General features: G+C 53.8%; 1 protein-coding gene across 1 annotated transcript; it reads left to right on the top strand.

Annotated features, from left to right (window-relative positions):
* The first annotated feature begins 4,239 nt into the window (after window positions 1-4,239).
* On the top strand, window positions 4,240-7,474 carry ASGR1 (asialoglycoprotein receptor 1). The gene is made up of 8 exons (XM_086685775.1): window positions 4,240-4,537; window positions 5,718-5,834; window positions 5,938-6,033; window positions 6,124-6,195; window positions 6,386-6,472; window positions 6,563-6,714; window positions 6,837-6,943; window positions 7,053-7,474. Exons 1-8 carry the CDS (start codon window positions 4,312-4,314, stop codon window positions 7,207-7,209), a joined length of 1,014 nt encoding a protein of 337 aa, XP_086541901.1. The 5' UTR covers window positions 4,240-4,311; the 3' UTR covers window positions 7,210-7,474.
* The last annotated feature ends 20,402 nt before the right edge of the window (window positions 7,475-27,876 follow it).

The raw sequence follows: 27,876 nt of genomic DNA, 5'->3' as shown, positions 1-27,876 counted from the left end.
CTGTCGGTGTAGACCCCGCCTGGGGGCTCGAACCGTGAGATCACCACTGGAGCCCAAATCAAGAGTCTGACGCTTAACCACTTAACCGACTGAGCCCCTCACCAGGTGCCCCCCAGGAGGAGCCTTTCGCGATCATCCCGGAGGTGAGAGTGCCAGGTTCCGAGCCCAGCCTCCTGCGTTGCTCTGGTCATGAGTTCCTCAACCGGCAGGCAAGTGTACCCAGAGGGGACAGGGTCGCTTTGTGTTGAGGCAGAGCTCTAATGGTGGCCCCCAAGATTCCATGCCGTCATCCCTGGAACCTGAGTGTGTTAAGATACATCACTCTCGTGATTATGTTATGTTATGTTTGGTTGACCTTATATAGTGCCATGTATACACAACTGACCTTAAGAAGATTCTTCCAAGTGGACCTAATCTTTTTAATTGATTAATTAATTAGTTAATTAATCAATTAAAAAATTTTTTTTAACATTTATTTATTTTTGAGAGACAGAGAGAGGCAGAGCATGAGCAGGGGAGGGGGAGAGAGAGAGAGAGAGAGAGAGAGCGAGAATCCGAAGCAGGCTCCAGGCTCCGAGCTTCAGGGCAGAGCCCGAGGCGGGGCTCGAACTCACCAACCATGAGACCGTGACCTGAGCCCAAGTCAGGCGCTTAACCCCCTGAGCCCCCCAGGCGCCCCTGTTGCGGACTCTGGGGGTGGAGGGCTCCCGTGACAAGGAACACGGTGTTCTGCAGGAGAGGGTGGCCCCCGGCTGACAGCCAGCAAGGAAAGGGGGACCTGAGTCCTGCAGCTGTGAGGAACTGGATTCCGTTGACCCCCTGAACGTGCTCGCAAGCTCGTTCTCTTTCTCCTTCGCCTCCAGAAATGAGACAAGGTCCTCCAGTACCTGGATCTCAGCTCTGTGAGACCCTGAGCAGACAGTCCAGTTGGACGTCTGCCCTACAGAACTGTGAGCTGACAAATAGGTGTTGTTTTAAGCCACTAAGTTGGGGGTACCTAGTTACTCAGCAAGAGAGAATTAACACAAGAGGCCCCTTGTCCCCGAAGGCCTCACATAATTTAAGATCTCTCTCTCTCTCTATATATATATATATATCTTTTTTTTTCTTTTAAGTAGGCTCCATGCCCAACATGGGGCTTGAACTCACAACCCCGAGATCAAGAGTCGCACACTAGACCGACTGAGCCAGCCAGGTGCCCTTAAGATATATATTCATTTTTAAAAATTTTATTTTACGTTTATTTATTTATGTTCAGAGAGAGGGAGAGGGAGAGGGAGAGGGAGGGCACGAACAGAAGAGGGGCAGAGAGAGGGAGAGGGAATCCCAAGCAGGCTCCGAAGTATCAGCCAACAACCCGACGTGGGGCTTGCAAACTCACAAACCGTGAGATCACAACCTGAGCCAAAATCAAGAGTCAGATGCTTAACCGACTGAGGCACCCAGGCGCCCCGAAGATACATATTAAAGGAATAAATGCACAGGGTGGATGGGCTCTCGGCCTAAAGCGTCACCATTGTGGCCTGGTGTTCTTTCTAGCTACTTTTTAGTTTCTTAGGACCATCTCTGGTATTTTGCAGGAGGCTCGCCCGTAAATGAGCGGCCCCAGCACATGTATCATGTTGTTTGTCTGGCTTTCTTCACAGTGTTTTTTCTGAAACCGGATTTCAGGAACATCTTACTCCAGTAGAACGTCCAGTACAAATCATAAGTGGGCAGCTTTTCTGCAGTTTTATGAAGGGGACATAGCCACGCAACCCGTGTCCAGATCAAGAAGCTGAACATTTCCATGGGGCGCCCGGGTGGCTCCGTCGGTTAAGCGTCCGACTTCGGCTCAGGTCACGATCTCACGGTTCTTGAGTTCAAGGCCCGCGTCGGGCTCTGTGCTGACAGCTCGGAGCCTGGAGCTGCTTCGGATTCTGTGTCTCCCTCTCTCTCTCTCTCTGCCCCTCCCCCGCTCATGCTCTGTCTCTCTCTCTCTCTCTCTGTCAAAAATAAATAAACATTAAAAAAAAAAAAAAAGAGCATAACGTTTCCATTACCCAGAAGCCTCTATGTGCTTCCTGCCGGTCACAGCTTCCGCAGTGAAGTGCTTTCGGTCACTCTTCTGACCAAAGCAGCATGGGTATGTTTGCCCGAATAAACCGGATTGTGAGCGATGATATCAGAGAATGCGAACAGCCCAATAGTCCCCGAATTACTGGCCGCAGCCCCAGCGCATGCCAACAACAGGGGGCTTTTCAGGACACAGGAATGAGGGTGTACCCAAGGGTTTCTTTTTTTGTGTGTTTGTTTATTTTTTTTAATATTTATTTATTTATTTATTTTTTAAATTTTTTTTTCAACGTTTATTTATTTTTGGGACAGAGAGAGACAGAGCATGAACGGGGGAGGGGCAGAGAGAGAGGGAGACACAGAATCGGAAACAGGCTCCAGGCTCCGAGCCATCAGCCCAGAGCCTGACGCGGGGCTTGAACTCCCGGACCGCGAGATCGTGACCTGGCTGAAGTCGGACGCTCAACCGACTGTGCCACCCAGGCGCCCCAATATTTATTTTTGAGAGAGAGAGAGAGACAGAGTGCAAGCAGAGGAGGGGCAAAGAGAAGGGAGACACAAAATCCAAAGCAGGCTCCAGGCTCTGAGCTGTCAGCACAGAGCCTGACACGGGGCTCGAACCCACGAACCGAGAGATCATGACCTGAGCCGAAGTCAGACTCTCAACCGACTGAGCCACCCAGGTGCCCCTGGGGCTTTCTTATTGAATGTGAGGACTGTGTTCCTGAGATCTCATATAATGTAAAACTCTTGTAATAAAGTCTAGTTCTGTCCTTGACACATAGTGTTTGCACCCTTTCCCATTTGGGGCCTAAAGTGAGACCCATGAACATCTTTAATATTGCCTAATTTCTTATCTTTAAATTTTTATTATTATTTATTTTAGAGAGAGAGAGTGTGTCAGTGCGAGCAGGGGAGGGGCAGAGAGAGAGGGAGACACAGAATCTGAAACAGGCTCCAGGCTCTGAGCGGTCAGCACAGAGCCCGATGTGGGGCTCGAACTCATGGACCGTGAGGTCATGACCTGAGCCGAAGTGGATGCTTAACCGGCTGAGCCCCCGAGGTGCCCCAGTATTGTTCAGTTTCTAAGTTTGCATAATCTGAATTCATACATGCCTCCCTGAATCCCCTGTGGGGCTGGGAGGGTCTGTGCTTTAAGGGTCTGAGACCCCAGGGCCCAGCCTCGGGGATGGTTCAGGATCCAGGGTCTAGGTAGGCTTCCCGGGGACAAAACACGGGTCCTGGAATCAGGCGGCTTACATTCCAGGCCTGCCTCTGCTGCTTCCTTGCAGTGTAACCCTGGGTAAGCTCTTAACTGTCGGGGCCTCAGTCTTCTCATCTGCAAATCGGGCTGGGCTCTGGGCTTTAAGAGAGGAGTTAAGGGGTGAAAAGCCTGGGTGCCCAGTAGGAGCCAATGGGAGCTTGTTAGCACCAGTCCCAGGTGGGGTGGGGAAAGCCTGCTCTCTCTCCCGCCTCTCTCCCCACCACCCCCAGGCTGCTGGGGGGGAAGGGGGGGGGACTTTGCTCCCAGGGAGAGTAAAGCAGCAGGCCCCAAGGCTGCAGGGCCTGGCCTCTGAGCTTCACAGGAGGGCCGGGGCCCTGGGCTCAGATGCCAGGGTCAGAGCCCGGATTGGGCAAGAGCGGAGCTCGGGGGCCCCTGGTCCCGGTCAGGGATATTTGGAAACACCACCGATTCTGAGAAATTTAGCGTCAGGAAGTGAAAGGAGGGGCGGAAGGAACCAACAATGAGCACCTCTGGCCCCTACTGACCTGACTCCCCATCCCAAACCGGGCAGTGATTAGTGGGGTGTTGGCTGGGGCCGGGGTGGGGGGGTGCAGAGCAGGAGACTCACCCTCCCCGGGGAGGAAAGCGGAGGCCTCCCATCCCCCACTCCCACCCCACACATGCCCTGAGTTCCAAATCCTTTCCCACCTCTGTTTACTGTCCAAAGTCCCAGGCGCTGGGGATGCCAGCTGCAGTGTTGGGACACACAGACCCAGAGACACACGGACCTAGACACGCAGGGCTCAGGGCCCTCGGAGGGACCCTGTTCCCTCCTCTCCCATCGTCCAGGGCTGTCCGCGCACCCCAAGTCTCTGGGCTCCAGCCCCCTTCTTAGCCTGGGATCTGCACAGCATTGGGGGATCCAGGAATCCACTTCAAGGCTGCCAGCAAGTAAAGGGGAAGAAAGGCCGGGGCCCCGACCCGGGTGGGGAGGGGGCTGGGCGGGAAAACCTCAGAGGGGTGAAGTGTGCATGTCAGGCCTGGGAAAGAACTGGAGAAAGAAGAGAGGTTTTCACGTAACCACCGATGACTTAGAAACGGACTGGACCCCGCACCGTCCGGCTCCATTCGGCCCCAGCCTCAGCCCTAACCCCAGCCTTGACCTAGGCCCAGGTCCAGCCAGCCCTATCATGACAAATGACTATCAAGACCTTCAGCATCTGGACAACGAGGACAATGGCCATCAGCTTAGACAAGGTAAGGGGACGCCTCCTTGCGTTTCGGACAGGTGACAGTGAGGTGGCTCTTGTTGTCTTGACTCGGCTCCTGCTTCCTCCTGTGAGCCCTGACCTGGCCTCTGGGTCGGCCCCACTCACAAGAACACGGTCCGCTCCACCTCCGCTAGCCTCCTGACCCTTGCCACGTCACCCCCTGGCCAGGACCTCGGGGAGGGTGTGGACCCAGGGGACCAGGGGACCAGGAGTACCTGGGAGCAGTTAGGGCCGCCTTCCTTGCCTCTAACACCTGGTGAGCCTCGGCCAGGTGTGAGAGTGTGTGTGCATGGGGTGTCCGGGACCAGGGGACAGGGACAAGGGGCCAGACTTCCATGGGGAGGCTGAGGCCCTCGTCAGACAACAGCCACCCCCCCTCCTTTGTTTCTCCAGCGAGCAGGGATGCTGTTTGGGCTGAGCAGGAGGGTTCTTGGGGATGGGAGTGGGGGGAAGGGGCTGCAGGGGAGCCCCCCCCCAGGTGGGAGCAGCTTGGGGGGCTGTGGCTCCTCTGTCTTCTCTCCTGGAGCCCAGCCAGAGGAGAAACCTCCTTCTCTTTCCCGGCCTTTCAGGGGGGTAACAGAACCCTCCCCCCAAAACTAATGTAGTTCATCAGCTTCAGTGACACAGTCCGGCCACTAGGTGTCAGCAAAGGCTGAGGGCTCCGGCCGGCTGGGGCAGGTCGGCGCTCTGCACCCGCTCCCAGCCCTCCTCCCGGCCTCTGGTCCCTCAGGGTGGCCTACCACCCGGATTGATTTCTTTCTTTCCTTTCTTTCTTTCTTTCTTTCTTTCTTTCTTTCTTTCTTTCTTTCTTTCTTTCTTTCTTTCTTTCTTTCTTTCTCTTTCCTTCTTTTTTATTTTTTAATCTTAATTTATTTTTGAGAGAGTGAGATAGAGACAGAGCATGAGCAGGGGAGGAACAGAGAGAGAGGGAGACACAGAATCCGAAGCAGGCTCCAGGCTCCGAGCTGTCAGCGCAGAGCCCGACGCGGGGTTCGAACCCACGAATCCTGAGATCATGCCCTGAGGCCGAAGTCGGACGCTTAACCGACTGAGCCACCCGGGCGCCCCAATAACGGATTTCTTCACCTGTAGGGCTCCCTGGAGAAGGAGCCTTCGCCCGCTCCGGGACCCGGTCCCTGACACCCGGACGCCCTGTTTTGTTGCAGCGCCACCTCCGCCCCAGCGGCTCTTCCGGAGACTCTGCTCCGGACCCTGCTTCCTCCTGCTCTCCCTGGGCCTCGGCCTCCTGCTGCTGGTGGTTGTCTGTGTGATCGGATCCCAGAGTGGGTGCCCTGGGGGTGGGCGGGGCAAGTGGTGAGAGAGCGCTGGCGTCTGTGACGGGGGTCACGGCCCCCTCATGTTGCCCCGTGCACACCCCCCCTCCAGACTCCAAGCTGCGGGACGAGCTGCAGGCCCTGAGGGTCACGTTCAGCAACTTCACAGCGAGCACGGAGGTCGAGGTCAAGGCCCTGAGCAGCCAGGGTGAGCGGGCCCTGGGGCTGCGGCTGGGGGGCTGAGGGGGGCCCGTGGACCGCTGGGGATGTCGGGACACTGAGCCAGCCTCTCCCCCAGGGGGAAGCGTGGGCAGGAAGGTGAAGTCACTGGAGTCCCAGCTGCAGAAACAGCAGCAGCAGCTCAGCGAAGGTCAGAGCGGGGAGCGTGCGCGCACGGGCGCGTCGGGCCCGGGGGTCCCTCCGGCCGAGCCCCGGGGGCCTGTGACTCCTCGGGCCCCAGCGCGCCGAGGCCGGGCCCTTCCCAGCCCCCAGTGTCCACACTGACCCGCCCCGCCCCCTGCCCGCCCTCGCCCCCCCACCCCCCCCCCGCCCCCCCCCAGATCACTCCAGCTTGCTGCTGCACGTGAAGCAGTTCGTGTCGGACCTGCGGAGCCTGAGCTGTCAGATCGCCGTCCTGCACGGCAACGGTGAGGGGGCGGGGCGCCCGCCGGCTCGCCCGCCCGCCGCCCCCTCCCCGGGCCCCCGCTTCAGCGCCTCCACCCTCCCCTGCCCCGCAGGCTCCGCGGCCTCCTGCTGCCCGGTCAACTGGCTGGAGTACGAGGGCAGCTGCTACTGGTTCTCCCGCTCCGGGAAGTCCTGGCCGGAGGCGGACAAGTACTGCCGGCTGGAGAACGCGCACCTGGTGGTGGTGGGCTCCTGGGAGGAGCAGGTGAGCTCCCGGGGCTGGGGTGGGGGTGGGGGGCTCCCGGGAGGAGCGGGTGGGCCCCTGGGGGGTCGGGAGGGGGGGGCCGGGCTCCGCGGAGCGCTCACCACCCCCTCCTGTCTCCCCAGAAGTTCATCCAGCACCACATGGGGCCTGTGAACACCTGGATGGGCCTCACCGACCAGAGTGGGCCCTGGAAGTGGGTGGACGGGACGGACTACGAGAAGGGCTTCAAGTGAGTGCGCGCGCCCCGGCCCCGCGGGTCCCCGCGGGTCCCCGGGGGTGGGGGGGCCCGGCTTGGCGGGGAGGGGGGGGGCCCGGCTCACATCCGCGCGTCTCCGCAGGAACTGGAGGCCGGAGCAGCCAGACGACTGGTACGGGCACGGGCTGGGCGGGGGCGAGGACTGCGCCCACTTCACGGACGACGGCCGCTGGAACGACGACGTGTGCCAGAGGCCCTACCGCTGGGTGTGCGAGACAGAGCGGGACGCGGCCGGCTAGGAGCACCCCCGCCCCCTGATTTATTTCCTTGGCGCCCCCACCTGCCGGACGATGCTGCTGTCCCGGGTGGGGGGCGGGGACGGGGGCTCCTCCACCTTCTCGGGGACGTTTGATCTGGGATTTTAAGGGAAGTTTCGGGGACGCTGTCTGAGGAATGCAGGAATCACGTTTGGAGGGGCGGGGAGACGGCAACCCGCTTTCCGCGCTTTACAGGTGGTTGTCAACGTGTTTCGGAGGAAACAATGAACGGAATATTCTAAAAGTGCCACGAGTTGTCTGCTTCTTGGGCGTTAGGAATCGGAGCGGGCTGGTTGGCAGGAAGCCAGGGGGACCCGGTGGGCTTTGTTAATCACAGGCGCGCGAGTTAGGGCTGTTCTGAGGCTCCCCCCGAGAAGGTGTGCTGTTTCTGGGGACCACAGCTCCTGCAGCCAACGCTCTCGGACCGGAATCCCCCGCATGGGTCCAGGGCTGCAGAAGCTTCGAGGGAAACTCCCTGATGTCTGTCGCGTGCATTACAGCGGACGGAGCAGTGTCCACGGGCCACAGACACAGCAAAGCTGAAGATAAGTCTGCTCTGGAGAACCACCAAACGTGCAAAGACAACCAGTGGAAGAGAGGCCCCCAAATAAATAGAATCCACAGCCCAGGATGGGGGTTCACAGGAACACTTTTTTTTTTTTTTTTTTGAGACAAAATCCCATGAGAGGCAGAAAAAGAAAGAGGGGCAGAGACAGAGAGAGAAGCAGGGCTCACCCCGGGCTGGGCTCGTGCTCACCCAGAGCAGGACTTGAAAATGAATAACAAAATAAACCCTTCAAAATAGAAGGCCGGGATGGATTTATCTATCTATCTATGTATTTATGTATTTATTTATTTATTCATTGAAAGTTTATTTTTGACGGGTGCCTGGGTGGCTCAGTCAGTTGAGCATCTGACTTCGGCTCAGGTCACAATCTCACAGTTTGTGGGTTCGAGCCCCACGTCGGGCTCTGTGCTGACAGCTTGGAGCCTGGGGCCTGCTTCGGATTCTGTGTCTCCCTCTGTCTCTCTGCCCCTGCCCTGCTCACACTCTGTCTCTCTCGGTCTCTCAACAATAAATAAACGTGAAAAAAAGTTAAAAATTAAAAAATTTTACATTTAAACGTCTAAATTTTAAAATGTTAAAAAATTTTTAACGTTTATTTATTTTTGAGAGAAAGAGCACACATGAGAGGGGGAGGGGAAGAGAGAGATGGAATCCCAAGTAGGCTCCACACTGACAGCGTAGAGCCCCACGTGGGGCTCAAACCCACAAAACGTGAGATCATGACCTGAGCTGAAACCAAGAGTCAGACGTTTAACAGACTGAACCACCCAGGTGTCCCAGAAGGCAGGCATTTATTAAACAATCATCAACCACAGCATATACATCCTATTCAACTATGCGAGGACATTAAAAAAAAAATCTGAGCAAATACTGGTCCATAAAGCAAGTTTTAACAAATTTGAAATAATGAATGGTCACTATAATGAGCAGAAGTATAAAATTCCCATATAAATCATTAGCAAACCCAATCAAATGATGCATTACAAAGATAACATGTGGGGCACCTGAGTGGCTCAGTAGGTTGGCTCAGGTCATGATCTCGCGGTTTGTGGGTTCGAGCCCCGCGTCGGGCTCTGTGCTGACAGCTCGGAGCCTGGAGCCTGCTTCGGATTCTGTGTCTCCTTCTCTCTCTGCCCCTTTCCTGCTCATGCCCTGTCTGTCTCTTTCGAAAAATAATAAAACATAAAAATAATTTAAAAAGATAACATGTTTGTCAGAGGCAGACCAATATCATATGTGGAATTTAGGAAACAAATGAGCAGAGGGGGAAAAAGAGAGACAAACCAAGAGCCAGACTCAACTAGAGAACAAACCGATGGTTACCAGAGGGGAGGCAGGAGGGGGGATGGGCTAAACTGGTGATGCGGATGGAGGAGGGCACTTGTCGGGATGAGCGCCCGGTGTGGGATGAATCACTAAATTCTACGCCTGAGACTAATAGTGCACTGTATGTTAGCTGGCTGAAAGTTAAACAAAAACTTGGGGGGAAAAAAAGAAAAGAATTCAAAGATGGCTTAACATCAGAGAAATCTATTAATAAAATAGACTTAGGGAGAGAGGGGCCCCAGGTGGCTCAGTCACTTGTGTCTGACTCTTGATTTCAGCTCAGGACATGATCCCAGAGTCATGGGATCGAGCCCCGCGTCGAACTCTGTGCTGAGTGTGGAGCCTGCTTGGGATTCTCTCTCTCCCTCTGCCCCTCCCACGCTGTCTCTCTCTCCCTCTCAAATAATAATAATAAGAATAAAAGGCTTAGGGAATACAGAGACTAGATTAATGGAGTACAAAAGAAAAAAATTACATAATGCAGAAAAAGCACTTGGCAAACTCTTTTAGGACCTTAGCTGCTTTTTTTTTAAACATATATATTTTTTGGGGCGCCTGGGTGGTGCAGTCGGTTAAGCGTCCGACTTCAGCCAGGTCACGATCTCGCGGTCCGTGAGTTCGAGCCCCGCGTCAGGCTCTGGGCTGATGGCTCAGAGCCCGGAGCCTGTTTCCGATTCTGTGTCTCCCTCTCTCTCTGCCCCTCCCCCGTTCATGCTCTGTCTCTCTCTGTCCCAAAAATAAATAAACGTTGAAAAAAAAAATTAAAAAAAAAAACATATATTTTTTAATGTTTATTCATTTTTGAGGGACAGAGAGAGAGCATGAGTGGGGGAGGGGCAGAAAGAGAGGGAGACACAAAATCCAAAGCAGGCTCCAGGTTCCCAGCTGTCAGCACAGAGCCCGACGCGGGGCTCGAACCCACGAACCATGAGATCATGACCTGAGCCGAAGTTGGACGCTGAAACGACGGAGCCACCCAGGCGCCCCAGGACCTCAGCTGCTTCTATTTGTGGATGTCCAACCTCAATATATAAATTCCATCAACGTTCCAAGATGTCTGCCTCGCTGCAGCCATGACCCATTTCTGGCACGAGAAAGAAGAAAAGAGGCAGAGAAAACTTCTAGAAGCCGTGTGCAGTTCAGGTACATCTCTTTGATCAGAACCGGTCCCAGGGCAGCAGCCCCAAATGCAGCTGAGAAGTGGACTCTGTATTTTGGGGGCGGGGGCAAATTTCAGCGAAAAGCCAGGGGGACTGAATTCATGTGGAACAGGGGTCAGAAAACCGCGGCCCTCACCCGTCTGTGTAAATAAAGTTTCATTGGAACACGCCAGGCTCATTCGTTTCTATATTGCTGGTGATTGCTTTCATGCTGTAAGCAGAATTGAGCGGCTGGGAGAAAGCCAGAAAAGCCAAAAATATTTGCTGTCTGTTTACAGAAAATGCTTGCCGACTCCTGGTGTACAGTAAGGGGAAGAAGGGATATTGGGGTCAGCTAGAAGTTTCTGCCATGCTACGGTTGGTGCTGCTGGCTTATTTCATGCGAGGCAGCCTGGGCAGACTGCAGAAAACAGGAAAAGGCATCCGAGTTGTAAGAATCGGGAAGGAAGAGACCATCTCCAAGGAAAGTCAATACCAATAACAAACCAGGAGACCTCCCTTGGGCTCAGGTCATGATCCCGCGGCTCGTGGGTTCGAGCCCCGCGTCGGGCTCTGTGCTGACAGCTCAGAGCTTGGAGCCTGCTTTGGATTCTGTGTCTCTCTCTTTCTCTCTCTTTCTGCCCCTCTCCCACTCATGCTCTGTCTCTCTCTGTCTCGAAAAGAAACATTAAACATTTTTTTTTGAAAGATTCTATTGTTTTTTTTTTCAAAAATTTTAAAGCTTATTTATTTGAGAGAGACAGAGACAGTGTGAGTGGGGGAGGGGCAGAGAGAGGGGGAGAGAGAACCCCAAGCAGGCTCCATCCACACTGTCAGCGCAGAGCCCGACGTGGGGCTCAAACCCACGAACTGTGAGATCATGACCTGAGCCGAAACCAAGAGTCGGACGCTCGACTGACTGAGCCGGCCAGGCGCCCCTGGAGGATGTTTTAATAAAGGAATGATTTAGGAAGGTCTGAGCAGGATTCGGGAAGCCACGTGAAATAGGACAGAGCCCCAAGCGTCCCAGCAGTGGGGAGCTGTGAGCACCTCCAGGAACCCAAGAAGAGGGAAAGCTGCGTGGAGAGCCCCCCTCCCCCAACAGGAGCTGTGACTGTCAGTCTGTTGTGACTTTCGGTTGCAGGAGGCAGCTAGCTCCCAGCTCGCAGGGAGGGAGGGAGCTGGAGGAGTCAATATCCTCACCTCCCTCCTCGTCCTCCCTCTGATTTCCTGCCGCGGCTGGAAGCCAGATGGCAAGGGAGCACTTGGATGCAGGTACACAGCTCAGCCTCCGAGGCCAAAGAACGACGACGCGGAGAAGGGTAGACGGTGGATGTGGAGGGGCACGTGGAAGGCGCGCACACACACACACACACACACACATAGGAAACCAATTTTAGAAGGAGCAAAGGATATAAAGAGGCGAGCCGCAGAGAAGGAACTTCTGAGTCTCATCTCATGTAATGTAGCTTCAAACCTCGACGAGCCATGTCAGGTGCTGGCAAGGATGTGGGGAAACAGGGAACCTGATGCCCTCCCGCCGGAGAGCAAGTAGGGTGCCACTCTGCAAGGTATTTAGCGGAATCAGGGACGCGTGGACGCCGTGATCCCCGCAACTCTACTTCCGGACAAACATCCCAGAGAGCCTCCCTCTCTCTGGCCCGTGACGGGACACCTCGAGGATGTTTCCAGCAGTGCTCTTGGGTACCAGGAGCCGGAGGCGACCTGTGTGCCTGGCATTTGTCAACAGCGACTATGGTGAGGCCGCTTGGGAAACAGCATCGGGGGTCCCCAAACGTGAAAAGTGCAACCCACTGCTGGGTACGTATCCAGAGGCAACGGAATCAGTGTCTCCAAGAGGTATGTGCACCAGCATGTTAATTACAGCGTTATTCACAACAGCCAAGATATGAAAACAACCTAAGCGTCTGTCGAGAGATGCGCTCATAAAGGGACTGCGGGATCTAATACCACAGGAACTATTACTTAGCCGTGAAAAAGGACATCCTGCCATTTGCAACAACGTGGATGAAAGGGGAGAACGTTTCTGTTAAGTGAACTAAGCTGGACAGAGAAAGGCAGACACTGCATGATCTCACTTAAATGTTCAATTTTATTTCTTTTTTTAATTATTTTATTTTATTTTTTTAAGGTTTATTTTTGAGACAGAGAGAGACAGAGCATGAACGGGGGAGAGGCAGAGAGAGGGGGAGACACAGAATCAGAAGCAGGCTCCAGGCTCTGAGCCGTCAGCCCAGAGCCCGACGCGGGGCTCGAACTCACGGACCGTGAGATCGTGACCTGAGCCGAAGTCGGACGCTCAACCGACTGAGCCACCCAGGCGCCCCAATTTTATTTCTTAAAAAAAAAAACTTTTTTAACGTTTATTTATTTTTGAGAGAGAGAGAGAGAGAGCACGAAAGGGAGAGGGAGACGCAGAATTCGAAGCAGACTCCAGACTCCGAGCTGTCAGCACAGAGCCCGACGCGGGGCTTGAGCTCTCAAATTGCAAGATCATGACCTGAGCCAGTTGTTCACTTAACCAGCTGAGCCACCCGGACACCCCAATTTTATTTCTTTAAAACTGTTTATTTTTGAGAGAGAGAGAGAGAGAGAGAGAGAGAGCATGTGAGTGCAGGAGGTGCAGAGAGAGAGGGAGACAGAGGATTTGAAGCAGGCTCTGCGATGACAGCAGTGAGCCTGATGTGGGACTTGAACCCACGAACCGTGAATCATGATCTGAGCCCAAGTCGGACACTCAACCGACTGAGCCACCCAGGGACCCCTTGAACTCAACTCATAGAACCAGAGGGTTAGAATCGTGGTGGCCAGGGGCTGGGGGAGGGGTGGGGAGTAGGGCACAGAGTTTTGGTTATAGGTGAGTACGTTCTGGGTCTCTGATGTAAGGCATGGTGATTATAGTTAATAACACTGTGCTGTAGATTTGAAATTTGCTGAGAGAGTAGATCTCAAGTGTTCTCGGCACACACACACAAATGGTAACTACATGAGGTGATGAAATGTGCTAATTAACTTGATTGTGGGGACCCTTTCTCAATTCGTGTATGGAAACGTGTATGGAAACATCACATCGTACGCTTAAAAGACACAGCGTGCGACCAAAATGTAGATAATTCTCACGCGTCACTCATACCTCAGTAAAGCTGGAAAGACAGTGCTTCCCACAGAAAACAGACATGTACACGCAGCACTGTGGAGACACCTAGAATCAGCCCTGGACGAAAAAATTAAAACACGGAACGCGGTCTAGGACACAATGACAGTGACAGAAAGCAACGGTCCACACCCGCAGCAGCACCACATGATTTCCCAGGATCCACCTGTCTTCAAGGCCACATCAAACCCCTTCAAGCGTTTGCTTAAGGAAGGGAGGAGAAGACGAGGCCCAAACAGGACTCAGGGAGACATCCACAAGGTGGACAGACTCGCACAGAGCGTGGCCGAGGGCTGGGAGGCTCCGATCTCACCGCTGGTCCAGAAGGAAAAGTGTCCAGGTGAAGCCCCTCCCCCACACCGCCAGGATCCTTCATGGGGACAGGCGAGAACTGGTGGCTAGAGACAGGGCCCAGGCCATCGGGAGTACTTCCGGAGGTGGATCCAGAGCGAGTACTAAGAATAAAAATATTAGAAAGGAGAAGGTCAAGTTTTTAAAAACATTTGCAGACACGAGGCCTCTCTTAATGTGAGGCAGCAGGAGCCACACAGCATCACCTGTGAAACGTTCTTCTCAGAGGATCTTGGACCCGAATGCGGTTAAACTTCTGGCACCACTACCAGGTTAGAGGAAATTCAGGGGGTTGGGGAACACGCACACGGGCGTGCATTCCGTCAAATCCGGAAGGTGGAAGGTCTTATGAAGCCGATGCCTGGTTTATTCAACAAATAAGTGAGGAGAAGGAGAAGGAAAAAAAAAAAGAGCGGGGGGAGTTTTCCTAGTTGAAAAGAGCCTTAAGAGACATGCCCAGTTCACACCATGCGGGGGGACTTTGGACTGTGATTTGAACAAACCAGCTGTAAAAAGACGTCAGGTTAACTGGAATACTAACTGGGTAAGGCAACCTTGTCAATGACTTTGGTATGATAACAGTATGCGGGTAAGAATGTGAGCCTCTATTTTAGAAATGCGTGCTGAAATACCTCCAGGTGAAATGGGGTGTCTGAGATTTGCTCTGAACGAGGTGAGCAGGGCCGGGTGGGGTGGGGGGATAACGCAGAGGCTACAAAAGTGGCCACACGCTGGTAATTGTTGAAGCGAGTGACAGATACCTGGGTGTCCGTCCGATGGGTCTCTCAACTTTGGTACACATTTTGTTCACCGAGCGGAAGCAGAGAACGGGCAGGGGCCAAAGATACGACGTAGCCCAAACATAGGACACGATAGATTTGTTACAAGCGCGCTCCGGGCAAATCAGATTTTGCTTCTGCAGAAAACAGGGACAGATTTGACTCCGCTAAAGTTAGAAACAAGCGGCAGACTTGGATGCAATATTTGCAACATTTATAACAAGTAATAAATGTCCAGAGTATAAAGAACTCCTACAAAATGGGGGGGGGGGGGGAGAAAGCAGAGGATAGTGTAGTAAATACTTGTCATCTCCGTTTCCGGGAAGACTTCATTGTGTGCAAAGTGGGGGCCCAAGTAGCGGAAAGGGGCCGCATGGGTCCTCTCACCTCCCCGGTGTAGCTGGGGGTCTGCCGGCACCTGCTTGTGCCCCCGGCTCCTCTCTCCCAGAACGTTGTCTTGAGTGGACGCTTGGAGACGGGTGCTAACAGCTCCAGTGCAGAGGGAAGGGTCCTCCTTAAGGTCTTAAAGAAATTCGGTTGAAAGCATTCAGTCTGCAACATAATATGTACAATGTATTCTCGTCTATGGAGCTTCCCCGCCCCCCAAACGCCCACGATTGCTAAATATTTCCATATATATATATGAAATTGTGATTATGACTTTTCTCTTGGGTATTCATCCTCTCCTCTCCGCCTCCATGGAGCCCTTCCATGTTCAAAGACTTTCCCATGGGGGGGGGGGTGGGGAATAAATCCCGGCTTAACCCCCTGGCCCCTCTCCAGCCACTGTTCAAGGCTCCTCTACTGCCTCCAGCGAGCCGTGTTTTCGGGAATAAGGGCGGGGCTGTGACTGGATCCCGCGGGAGGCAGGCCGGGGAGGGCTGCGGTTTTGCGGGGGAGTCACAAGCTTGTCGCAGCACTTCCGCGCGCGGCAGGGCGCCCAAGGCTGGAGGGGCGCGGGGCGTTCGGGTTACAGGCGGAGACGCGCGCGCGCGCACCCGCACACATGCGCGCGCGCACGGGCGCGCGCGCTTGCACCTACCCGCGCGCGCGCACCCACACAGGCGCACACATGCACGCACCCCCCTGCGCGCGCGCGCACACACATGCACGCGCGCGCACCCGCTCCACGGTCGCCGGGAGTTTTGATTCGCCGGCGAGGCTCTCGGGCCCGCGGTATCCAGCCCTGCCGCCGCGCGGTCCCGGGAAGGGCTCCCCCAGGGTGTCCGCAGGGACTCCCCGCGGTGACCCGCGCAGTGTGCGGACCGCACGCCCGGCTGGGCCCCGCCCCCGGGTCCCCCCCCCCCCCCCCGGGTGGAGGTGGAGGCGGGGGAGGCCTGTGGGCAGCAGGGAGGCCAACAGACCGGCTCCAGCGGTTCTCCCCCAAGACTCGAGTGTCTCGCAATGAGTCAGAATCCCACGGGAGGGCCCGTCTTGGCTTGAGTGTCCCCAAAGCAGAGGCTGGGGGAAAGGCTCGAGGGAGGGAGTTTTCTGGCAGCGGATTCCAGAAAGCAGTGAAGGAGCCCGGGGCGCTAGACGGGAGGGGAAGACGGGGCTGGCCCGGTCTCCGAGCGCACGGAGCGGTGGAGGGCAGCAGAGAGCAGTCCTCCCCCAGCCCGGGTCCCGCGGCAAACTCCGGGGCAGCTCTGGGCTCTGTCTGTGACGGTCCCGGGCTCCTGGTGGCGCTCGACAGGCGGCTGGGGTGGGTCGCTGCCGCGAGAGGAGCGGCGTGAGCTGGCAGGGAGGGACGCGACGTGGGGTTCCGGAGGAGAGTCCCCGGGGCCCCGCACCCGAACTCCAGAAAGAAAGTTGAGGACACCCAGCAGCAGGAACAGTAATGGTTGGAAAGGACTTAGGAGACACTCAATGTGTGTATGAAAATAGCTGTGAAACTCACGAAAAGCCACAAAGAGCCTTGGATACATACAGACAACTTCTTCCTGGCCAGCGAGGCCCCAGAGTGCAGCGATGTCCCTGCTTCCTAAGCTAATCTAGAAATTCAGGGTTATCTGAATCCGAATTCCTCTGCGTTTTTTTTTTGGGGGGGGGGCGGGGGGGAGGGAATTTGACAACATGATTCTAAGTGTCTCTGGAAGGATAAAAAAAACCGTGCACAAACGGCCTGCAGGAAATTTTAAAAAGAACGATAATCAGGGGGCTTGTCCCATCATGTATTAAAATGTAAAGTGAGGGGCGCCTGGGTGGCGCAGTCGGTTGGGCGTCCGACTTCAGCCAGGTCACGATCTCGCGGTCCGTGAGTTCTAGCCCGGCGTCGGGCTCTGGGCTGATGGCTCAGAGCCTGGAGCCTGTTTCCGATTCTGTGTCTCCCTCTCTCTCTGCCCCTCCCCCGTTCATGCTCTGTCTCTCTCTGTCCCAAAAATAAAAAAAAATAAAAAATAAAAAAAAAATAAAATGTAAAGTGAGTCATCAAAGTCTCCTTGCGGGGGGGGGGGGCGTACAGGAACGAACAGATGGGGTCACACAGAAGAGACCCCAGAAGTGGATCCAGAGCATGAACTGGGGCTGTTTTGTGGGTGACAGAAATCCAGTGGGAACCAGCTGAAGCAGAGAGGGGAGTTTCTCCGGCTGGTGGAGTAGCTCACGGGATCCCTGGGCGGGGGGGGGGGGGGGGGGGGGGGGGGGGGGGGGGGGTCGTGCAGCTGGGCCTCAGGAATCAAAACGGAGGCTGATCCGGGAAGTTCTCTGTGTGGATCAGTTCTTTCAGAGCTTCAAGCCTCCTTATTTTTGCTTATCGCAGACCTGCTTGTCCGTCCCTCCCTCTCCCTCTGTCTCCAAACACCCACGGAAGACACTCATGGCGGGGGGCTGCAGTGACCACGTGGAAAGGAGGGGAAGAGACCACAGAAATCCGGTGGGGGGGGGAGACGAGGTTGGAGGTGGGGGTGGGCAAACCAAAGAATAGGCATCTATTTGCGTCAAAACATATCCAAGAATTTAGTAGCTACTTGGGACATGATAAGAAATATATGTTTGCTCTCTGTCCCCAGTTGCTGACACAGAGCTCCTAAACCCTTTGGAATTTCCGGGGGTGAGAGGAACGTCTTTGGTTCCAATGAGGTGACCTTGGTGGTGTCCTGGAGAGCTTCAACTTGGGGGCTGGTCACCACAAAAACCAAGCCATATTTAGAAGCTGGGGACGTGGGGTGCCTGAGTGGCTCAGTCAGTTAAGCATCTGTCTGACATGGGCTCAGGTCATGATCTCATGGCTCGTGAGTTCAAGCCCCACATCGGGCTCTCCGCTCTCAGCCCGGCGCTGGCTTCGAATCCTGCGCCTCCCTCTCTTTCTGCCCCTGCCCCGCGTGTATGCGCGCACGCGCTCTGTCTTTCTCTCAAAAATAAATTAAAAAGAAAAAAAAGAAGCTTGAGACTTTCAGCTCACCCCATCCTCCATGGAAGAGAGAGGCACTGGAGATTGAGTTAATGATCATGCCAACATCATGAAGCCCCATGAGAATCCCTACATTATGGGGTTCTGGGTCCCAGAGCTTCTGGGTCGGTGAGCACATCCGTGGGACTGGAGGCTGGTGCCGCTCCAAACTCCTGGGCTTGCAACCTTTCCAGACTCCTCCTTATGTACCCCTTCATCTGGCCGTTCATCCGTATCCTTAATCGTATCCTTTATGGCAAACCGGTTCCTGTAAGCCTTTCCCTGAATGTTGGGAGCCATTATAACAAAGTATCCGTTCTGAGCAGGGGAGAGGGGCACACCCCACTTATCCGGTTGGTCAGAAGTGCAGGTGACAGTCTGGGCCTGTAGATGGCATCTGAGGTGGAGGGGAAGCAGCCTTGTGGGACTGAGCCCTCAACCTTGCGGGGGGGGGGGGGGGGGAGGGCGGTCTACACTGATTCTGGGTAGTTAGGGTCAGAACTGAATTAGAGGACACTCGGTTGGTGTCCCACTCACTGACCCCATCAAATTAAAACAATATTTGATGATGCAAATAATTCACTTCTTACGTGCTAGCTCTTTCTCGACGCTGAACGGCGGGAATGATACTTCTCAAAAAGTCTGGTGCAAATGGTAACATTTCATATTAAAGGGATAAGAAATGGTAGCATTGGTCCAGAGGTGCCCTGGTACTCCTCATGTTGTTTGTTTTTGTTTTTACGTTTACTTATTTTTGAGAGTGAGAGAGACAGAGCACGAACGGAGGGGGAGGGGGTAGAGAGAGAGACAGAATCCGAAGCAGGCTCCAGGCTCTGAGCTGTCAGCACAGAGCCCGACGCGGGGCTCGAACTCATGGACCGTGAGATCATGACCTGAGCCAAAGTCGGGCGCTTAACCGACGGAGCCACCCAGGTGCCCCTACCCCTAACGTTTTAATAAGAGGTGAAGAACGCTGCAAATTTCTTTTTTTTGTTTTTTTTAAAGATTAGGTTTTTAAAAATGTTTATTTTCAAGAGAGAGACGGCGCAAGCCGGGGAGGGGCAGAGAAAGAGAGAAGGGAGGGACGGAGGATCCTAAGCAGGCTCTGTGAGGACAGCAGAGACCCCGAGGCGGGGCTCGAACTCACGAACTGTGAGACCGTGACCTGAGCTGAAGTCAGATCCAACCAATTGAGCCACCCGGGCGCCCCAGGACACAGCAAATTTCAAAGCTGAAAACCTTTTCTGGGACATAAAAGCCAGACAGCTTCTTCTCACCCCTGAAGTCACGTGTTTGGCCATAAATAAACTCTTTCAAAATAGCCGCGACAGGCACTGCACCTGTGTGGTGGAAACTATCCATGGATTGTGTCTTCGTGCCTCTACGTGATGCAGTAAGTCTGATTGTTCAGGAAAGTGTCGCTACCAGTTGGCTTTCCCTAACGACCTGCCCCCAGACGCGGTGGATGCAGCACGGCGCATACCTGTAGCGAACTTTATTCTATATTCAGATTTTTCTATTGTGGAGCTTCTGTTGCCATTTTCAGCAGGATAATAATAACAGGTACACACAGCTCTCTCCGTAATCTCAAACCCACTGAAAGAGACACTGGAGTATGTCTTACTTAAAGGCAAATGCATTCAGTTCATTTCCACGCAGCAGGGGATGACGGCGCGCCTACGCACTTGTTCCTTCCTTTCCAAATCGGCAGTTTGGGACAGCGTCTGAGGGTTGATCAGCCTCCCTGGGGAGACGTCCCGCAACCGTTCCGGCGCCTGTCTCACGTCGGGGAGAAGACATGAGCCAGGTGAGGGGTGTGCTGGCCGAGGCACAGAAGGTCTATGGCACGTCTGTCGTCTCCTCTGTCACTTTCAAGTGCACGTTGGGGCCACATCAGCTAACCGGTGCCAACAAACGCCTGCAGGAAGCCATTCCACTGGCCACGGCAGGGGGGAAGGCAGGGGCAGAGAGGGAGAGGCTCCGTGTCTCGTGATGCAGCGGGCTGCTGCTGGGAGGGAGAAGTGACCCGTCCTGGAAAAAGATGGAAGGGAGAAACGCACCCGGCCAAAAGCCTCTGAAAAATCCCCTGGTCACTGGGACTTTTGTCTTCACACGTGATGCCACTTTCTCAGCTTTGCTTTTGATTTCATTAACTAACTGGTGGCTTTTAGGGATTTTCGGTATGTCCTTCTCAACTCACTGCCGGTGATCTTGGCCGTATCCAGTATGAACCGCAAACTGAAGAGGAAAAAAATCTCCCCCCCGCAGCTCTTGTAGCCAACTCTCCGCCCTTCGAAAATTAAACCCGCGTGCATCCAGGGACACGTCCAAACAACGCGAGGCGGTCACACTTATGCAGAAGGCCCGGATTCCTGCCCCGTGTGGCTGCTTCTTAGCAAATCCTGCCAGGCGCAGCCGGTCAATACTTCCCCCAGAGTTTCCTTGACCCGTCATGGCCACGTGGGGGAGCTCTTCTCTCAAGGACATCAAAGGGGTCCACAGGACTGTCGCACTGTCCTTCCCTTGTCACAGTCACTGCCCTCTCAGCGAGCTTGAAGCAATGATAATGCATCATGACAAGCCCTTCCGACTGCATTCCCGTGTTCTCCCTTCGTCTGTCTGTCTGGCCAGACCCTGGGGAAATGCTTCGGCCCGCTTTCTCTCTTCCTGCGCTGAGCGGCTGCCGGATGCAACCCCCAAACGGCAAGACAGGCTGACCTTACGGTGGCGACCAATTTCCAGGGAGTTTCAGCCGCCCCCCCCCCCCCCCCCCCCCGCCAGGCTCTGCCCGGGGTTCTGTGCCTCAGCCGGCTCTCCAACTCTTCACCCCTGCTTTGCGCCCTCTCCCTTTCACCCTCCGTCACTTTCACCTGGCCACCTGGCTCCCTGCCTCCCTGCCTCCCTGCCTCCTTCTCCCCCACGCTCCATGGCGCCCCCGCCTGGATGTGCACCCATCCTGGGTCCTCCAAGGACGCGTGGGGGGTCTGATGGCCGGGTGGCCTCACAGGCGATTAGGGAATCTGCCTGTGCTAGTTCTGAAGCCGCGTGCTCCCGCCCTGGCCTGTCCCCACCGCCCCCGGGCGGTCTCCGGGGAGACCCTCTCGGGGAGCAGGGCCGTAAGGTCCCTGAGTCACTCCAGCAAGGAAGCTTGTCACCCCTGGATGGGAAGTCATGGAGAAACACTCCCTGTGAGGTTAGACGGCCGGGGTGCGTGGTGGCAGCTTAGCCGGACCCACTCACCTTCCCACGTTCAAGTGCACGGTCTGCGGAGCTGCGCGTGTGTCCACGCCTGCCTGCGCTCTGGGCGTCCTCGCTGCCCCTTGGCCGCCCACCTGCCCGCCCCGGGGCTGCTCTCCTCTGCACACCTGGCGTGTCCTCTCCCTCCCGAGTCACCCCTACGTCAGACACCCGCCCTGCTGACCACAATTACTGCGGGGGCCCCTTTCCAATGTCATGACTCGACCTCGTGGTTCTTGATACGCCTGCAAGACGCCCCCTCGGCCACAACCGGGAGGAAACTTTGAGAAAATAAAGGTTTGTTCCTTACAGGAGACCTGGAAACGACACAGCCACTCAGCGAGGTGAGGGGCACGGTGGAGAGCGCATGCGCAGTGCGGGGGCTTTTTACTGGGCTCGTGGGTGGGGGCCTAGGGCTTCTCGGGCTCCCCCTATTGGCGAATTTAAAACATCAGAGTGGGAATTTAGAGCCCAGGGAAAGACAAAAGACAAATGGCCTTAATGGTCACTTACTGAAATCGACCAAGGGCTCCGGAACAAGAGCCTCAGTGCAGGGGTGTGGCTCTTCATCTAGTGTGTTTGTCGGGGAAAGCCTGCTTTGGACGGGATGCTGCTTTTTTGTATGAACTAATTAATCAATCAATTAATTGATTAATTAATTTGTTTTCGACAAAGAGAAACACAGAGGGCGAGTGGGGGAAGGGCAGAGAGGGAGAGGGAGACACAGAGTCCGAAGCAGGCTCCAGGCTCCGAGCTGTCGGCACAGAGCCCGTCGCGGGGTTTGAACCCACGAACCGTGAGATCATGACCCGAGCCGCAGTGGGACACTGAACCGCCGGAGCCCCAGGAGCCCCGAGGAGTGGCTGCTTCTGTGAAGGGGGTTACTTGCAGGCAAGACCTGAGTCAGGGTTCACCACACCCTTCCAGCCCTAAAATGCCTTATCCGCTGGTCCAGCACCACTGGCCAATGAATCACTCTGGAAATGGTGTCGCAGGTGGGAAGGGGTGCGGGGCAGAGAGGACATGGCGGAGAGGATGGGAACACGGCGGGCAGGAGGGACAGGACAAGCCGGACAAGGTGACAGGACGTGAGGATCCAGAGTTGGCCATTCCTGGCCACCTGCCCGTGTGATGGCAGGGGGGCCTCTTTTCTGCTCCTGTCCCGGGACAAGAGCCACTTGGTGTTAGGTGTCGGGCTGGGGCAGTGGGACCTGGAGAAACCAGGCACACAAGGACAGGTCACCAGGGAGTGTGGCTACCTCCTGCATTACTCAGAGCTCGCTGCGGAGGGACTGACAGAAGCAGCAGGAATTTATTGACTCCTAAAACCAGGCCCTGGCAGGGCAGGGGTGGAGCTGATCTTTGACACTTCTGGAGGGAATCCCAGGCTGCCTGGACAGCCGCCCACCCCACCCCTGCTGGCTGCATGTGTGCATCACCCCTCCCCTGCACCTGCAGCCACAGCACGGGCGATTCTGTGGGAACGTTTTCACATCTCCGATGGGAACGTGTCTCCGTAAGTCGGCTTTAAACTCTTTGCCTGAAAATCATATAAAAGGAGTAAAAAGAGTGAAAAAAAAAGAAAAAGAAAATTCCGTCTTCAGTGCCACTGGAAACTAGACACGCAGCGTGCCAAGTCAGACAAGGCAGAGCCTGGGATTGGGAGGGAGGGAAGTGGGGACCTGGCAGGAGGGGGAAGGGTCTGCGGCCTTCGGGGCGCCGGCAACACTTTCTGGCGTCTCCCTGGGGGACAGCAAGAAGCAGGAACTTCAGGGAGCAAGGCTGGAGGCCTCACCGAGCCCCCCACAGTTGTCTTATCCGGAGGAAGCACCCCGGGAGAGCGCCTCTGGGCTGTGACGCTGGGGAGGCCGCTGTGCGATTGCCCGGGACAATCTAACCTGTTTCGTGACAGTTTAAGCAGGTCGCCGGCCCAGAGACACGTATGCGGAAAACATTAGTAAAATTCACGACTAGAGGAGGAATGCCCACCAGGAGAAATGTTGCCATGGAGCAGTTGAAGACGGTGACTAAACATGTTGTTCTGAATCCGGAACATTCGCTAAGCAGGCAGCATACATAATACGTAATAAATCTCTCCATTCTATACAGACACGCCATACATCCTGGACATGACCTGCAAAGGCGTCTAACATACACATGGTTGGAAGGTCCGAAGAAGGAAATATAATTGGTAGAACAGACGTACATTTCAATACATAACTCACGCAAGCCTTCCTCAGATGAGTCTATATTTTGGAAGAGAAACCTGGATGCCAGGGAAAAACTGGTCAAGGATATTGAATTTTATTTATTTATTTAAAGTTTATTTATTTAGAGAGAGCGAGAAAGATTGCATGCGTGGGGGAGGGGCAGAGAGAGAGAGAGAGAGAGAGGGAGGGAGAGAATCCCAAGCAGGCTGCTCGCTGTCCACGCAGAGCCCGACATGGCGCTCGATCTCCCCAACTGTGAGATCATGACCTGAGCCGAAATCAAGAGTCAGAGGCTTAACTGACCGAGCCCCCCGGGCGCCTCCAAAAATAAAGAATTTTTTGAGCATCGAGGAGAAAAAGGGCCAAGCCACTTACAAGGGGATAAAGACCCAGCCGGCCTTGGATGTCCACAGACCCACAGTGAGCGCCAGCAGCGATGGGACAAGATTCTCAAGGAGAGCAAACATGAGTCAGGGTTTTATAAAAAGGCCACAGTTTTCCGTCCTACTTCCCGCCTCCCCCTCCTCCCCTGGCAACCACTGATCTTTTTACTGTCTCAATATAGTTTTTCTTTTTCCAGAATATATCGTTGGAACCCTATAGTGTGCAGCCTTTTCAAGGCGGCTTCTTTTCACTTAGCAATAGCTATTAACATTTCCTCCATGTCCTTTCGTTGCTTAATAGCTCATTTCTTTTTTGAATAGTCCATTGAATGGGAGCACCACAGTTTGCTTCTCCAGTCACCCCTTGAAGGACATTTTGGTTGCTTCCAATTTGGGGCAATTATGAATAAAGCTGTTATAGACATTCATGTGCAGGTTTTTGTGTAGACATAAGTTTTCAACTCATTTGGGTAAATACCTAGGACTGTGATCGCTGGATTGTATGGTGAGTGTACATTTAGCTCTGTGAGAAATGGCCAAACTGTCTTCCAAAGAGGTGAGACCATGTTGCATTTCCAGCAGCAGTGGATGAGGGCTCCTGTTGCTTGACCGTCGCCAGCCTCTGGTGTCAGTGTTCTGGGTTTTAGCCATTCTGTGTGCGGTGGTATCCCACTGGTGTTTTAATTTTGAGTGCCCTCACGATATACGATGTCGAGCATCTTTTCATACACTTACCTACCATCCGTAGGTCTTTGGTGAGAGGTGACTGTTCAGACGTTTCGCCCATTTTTCAATTGGGTGATTTGTTTTCTTATTGTTGAGTTTTGAGGGCTCTTTGTAAATTTTGAATAGGAATCGTTTATCAGATGTATGTTTTGCAAATATTTTTTCCCCAGTCTGTGGCTTGTCTTTTCAATATTGTCAATAGACAATTTTGGACATACACGATTTGAGGAAATATTGTTCTCATGAACACTTCTTGGAGAGATTACTAGAGGATCAACTCGGGTCAACCAAGGAATCACTGGGTGCATTTTAGTAAATGGAGGGTAGTGAGTATCGAATATATTTACCACGAACTAACACAAAAGTTTGGTGGTAGGGTTGGGAGAAGGAAGGAGGGAAGTTGAGGATATAAGCTAATTTATTCATCATTCATAAAAATAAAAAACAAATTCGAAAAGCTGGATCATTTCCACAGAAATGTTATTTGTCAGGAGAGAGAGAATATAAACAGGTTTTTTTCCAAAGTTTACTTATTTTGAAAGAGAGAGAAAACATGAGTGGCAAAGGGGCAGAGAGAGAGGGAGAGAGAGAGAATCCCGGAGCTTGATCTCACGAACCTGGAGACCATGACCTGAGCTGAAATCAAGAGTCGGACGCTTAACTGACTGAGCCAACCAGATACCCCCAAAGAGGGGTTTTTATAAAAGAAATACAAAAAGTTTTCAAAGAATCACTAGCTTCCCCCAAAGGATTAGACTCAGATGATTTCACAGAAAATCCTAATGGAGGAGATTTTTGGACACTATTCCAGGACACAGAAAGAGAGGGGAAAATCTCCAAATTATTTTCATTAAGGCAGTACAATGCCAAAGATTGATAAAAATTACACAAATATATTACTTGCCAGCCGCTCACCTGGCTAACCTGTGGCATGGTGGGGGACATTTGGATACAGATACGTAAGAGGGAAGATGATGTAAAGACCTACGGGGAAGACAGCACCCGCAAGCCAGAGAGAGAGGCCTGGAACAGATTCTTCCTCGCGGCCCTCAGAAGGAGCCAACCCCGCCATGACACCTTGATCTAGGACATCCAGCCCCCAGGACTGTGAGAAAACATATTTCTGCTGTTCAAGCCCCCCAGTGCATGGTGCTGTGTCCCAGCAGCCTAGCAAACGAAGATCGCGTCCTTTGTGGGTGGAGAGCGTACAATACACAATACGTGGTCACCTCGGAAAATCTGGAATGCCACAAGAGAACCAAATCCACCAGTAAAAATTCCCGTCCGTACAAATTAGGATTAGGTAATGAAACCCCAGGAGCGAGGACTATGCTCACGAACTCCGGGTTGGGGACTCCCTGTGGGTTAAATTCCTCCTTTGCAAGATGTCAGCATCGGCAGAGAAGGCCAGGACGCGATGAGATCGCTGCTTTGACCAGTGACATCCAGGCAGAGCGTTGACCGTGAAGCTCGCCCCTGCCCTCTCAGGACCCCCCGGCCCACTCCTGCCGTTTCTAGGCCAGAGGAAATTCCTTCTCATGGGGACCGACCCATGCTGCCTTAGCCAGAAGGTGGTGGAGGGCCTTCACCATCAAACAAGCTTTTGTTGTATTTTTAGTTGAAAAAAAACATTGTTTAATATTTATTTTTGAGATTTTTGAGAGAGAGAGAGAGAGAGAGAGAGAGAGAAATGTGTAGAGTACGAGTGGGGGAAGAGACAGAGAGAGACAGACAGACACAGAATCCGAAGCAGGATCCAGGCTCCGAGCTGTCAGCACAGAGCCTGACGTGGGGCTCGAACCCACAAACCGCGAGATCATGACCTGAGCCGAGGTGGGACGCTCAACCGACTGAGCCACCCAGGCGCCCCGGTGTGGTTTGTTCTTTTGTGCGGAAATGCTTGGGTGAGAGAAACAAAACTCCAGCAGGGAGCTTTTAACTTTGATTTGGATTCTGTCGCCCTCTTTCTTTTCTAGCCCTTTCCCTCCGGCTTGGGGCTGAGGGCTTTAGTGCCAGGGGTGACCCCCGGCCACTCTCACCAGCTTCCACAGCTGCTTTGCGCTGTTGTGCAGGGAGAGAACAATTCACAAATGTAAAGTACACAATTCGTTCTTTAAAAATCAATCCAACTGACAATAGCTTGTTTTTGACCTCACAACTGGTGTTCTTTGTTTTGGATGCTGTTTAGAAACGAAATAAACATATTCCAATGTTCTTTAACAAGAGGACGGTTCTCAGTTGAACAATATGGTTTGTTGTTCCAGGGAGGTGCTCAAACCTTAAACAAACAGGTCGTTTCGGTACACTGATTAATTGTATTTTTACTGCAAACATTTAAGGATCTCAGAAAACAGAGGGTCATGTTCCACCGGTGGGGAGTCAAAACTTGGGTTTGTTTTAGGAACAAATGAAACAGTACTGATGTCCTGTATTTGTGGAATCTAAAAAACAAACAAAATGGAACTCATGAGTTCATGGGTCCAGAGAACAGATGGGTGGCTGTCGCGGGTGGGGGGTTTGGGGGGGAAGTGAAATGCTTGTGGGGACTCAAAAGGTACAGACTTTCAGTTACCAAGTAAGTCACAGAGATGTGATGTAGAGCATGACGCTTATGTTTGTTACTACTGTAGGCCAGGGGCACCTGGGGGGCTCAGTCAGTTGAGCGTCTGACTCTTGATTTCGGCTCAGGTCATGATCCCAGGGTCATGGGTTCGAGCCCCGCGTCGGGCTCTGTGCTGACAGCTCGGAGCCTGGAGCCTGCTTCGGAATCTGTGACTCCCCCTCTCTCTCTGTCCCCTTCCCAGCTCATGCCCTGTCTCTGTCTCTCAAAAAATAAACGTTAAAAGAAAAGAGTCTGCTTAAAACAATACCGTATGGCATATTTGAAAGTGGTGAATAGAGTGGAGCTTCCGAGTTCTCGTCATAAGAAATACGTCTTTGATGCTACGTGTAGTGACAGATGTTAATTAGATTTATTGTGAGCGTTTTGCAAGATACACAGCTACGCTTATGATGCGGACGTTGTACACGCTGACAGTGCAGAGCCTGCTTGGGATTCTCTCTCTCTCTCCCCCTTTCTCTCTGTTCCAGCCTCTCTCCTCCCCAGCCCTGTTCGTGCTCTCTCTCTCAAAACAAACAAACAAACAAACAAACAAACTTAGAAGTTTATCACATCCTGCCTTGGATTAGTGGTTTGTGCATTTGTCTTAACCCTTATTTTTATTGAGGCATCTACACGGATGGAACAAGTCCACTGCTACCCCCCATGGAGCTCTCCCAGGGCAGGGCAGTCCCCCTGGCTCCCACTCTGGGGAGACAGCCCCTCCCACGGGGTAGGACCACCCGCCCCATCCATGTGGGACCACCT

Source organism: Puma concolor, chromosome E1 (genome assembly GCF_028749965.1).
Source record: "Puma concolor isolate L17-30 chromosome E1, mPumCon1.1.hap2, whole genome shotgun sequence".
In the NCBI taxonomy this organism is placed as follows: domain Eukaryota; kingdom Metazoa; phylum Chordata; class Mammalia; order Carnivora; family Felidae; genus Puma; species Puma concolor.
The sequence above is the reverse complement of the archived record's forward strand: the minus strand, read 5'-3'. Positions and strand labels throughout refer to the sequence as shown.

Excerpts from the sequence above, each read along its gene's own strand:
- ASGR1 (XM_086685775.1), top strand. The coding sequence starts at position 4,312 with ATGTCAGGCCTGGGAAAGAACTGGAGAAAGAAGAGAGGTTTTCACGTA. Across the intron at positions 6,196-6,385 it reads GCAGCAGCAGCTCAGCGAAG|ATCACTCCAGCTTGCTGCTG; the intron begins GTCAGAGCGGGG and ends GCCCCCCCCCAG. Across the intron at positions 6,944-7,052 it reads GACTACGAGAAGGGCTTCAA|GAACTGGAGGCCGGAGCAGC; the intron begins GTGAGTGCGCGC and ends GCGTCTCCGCAG.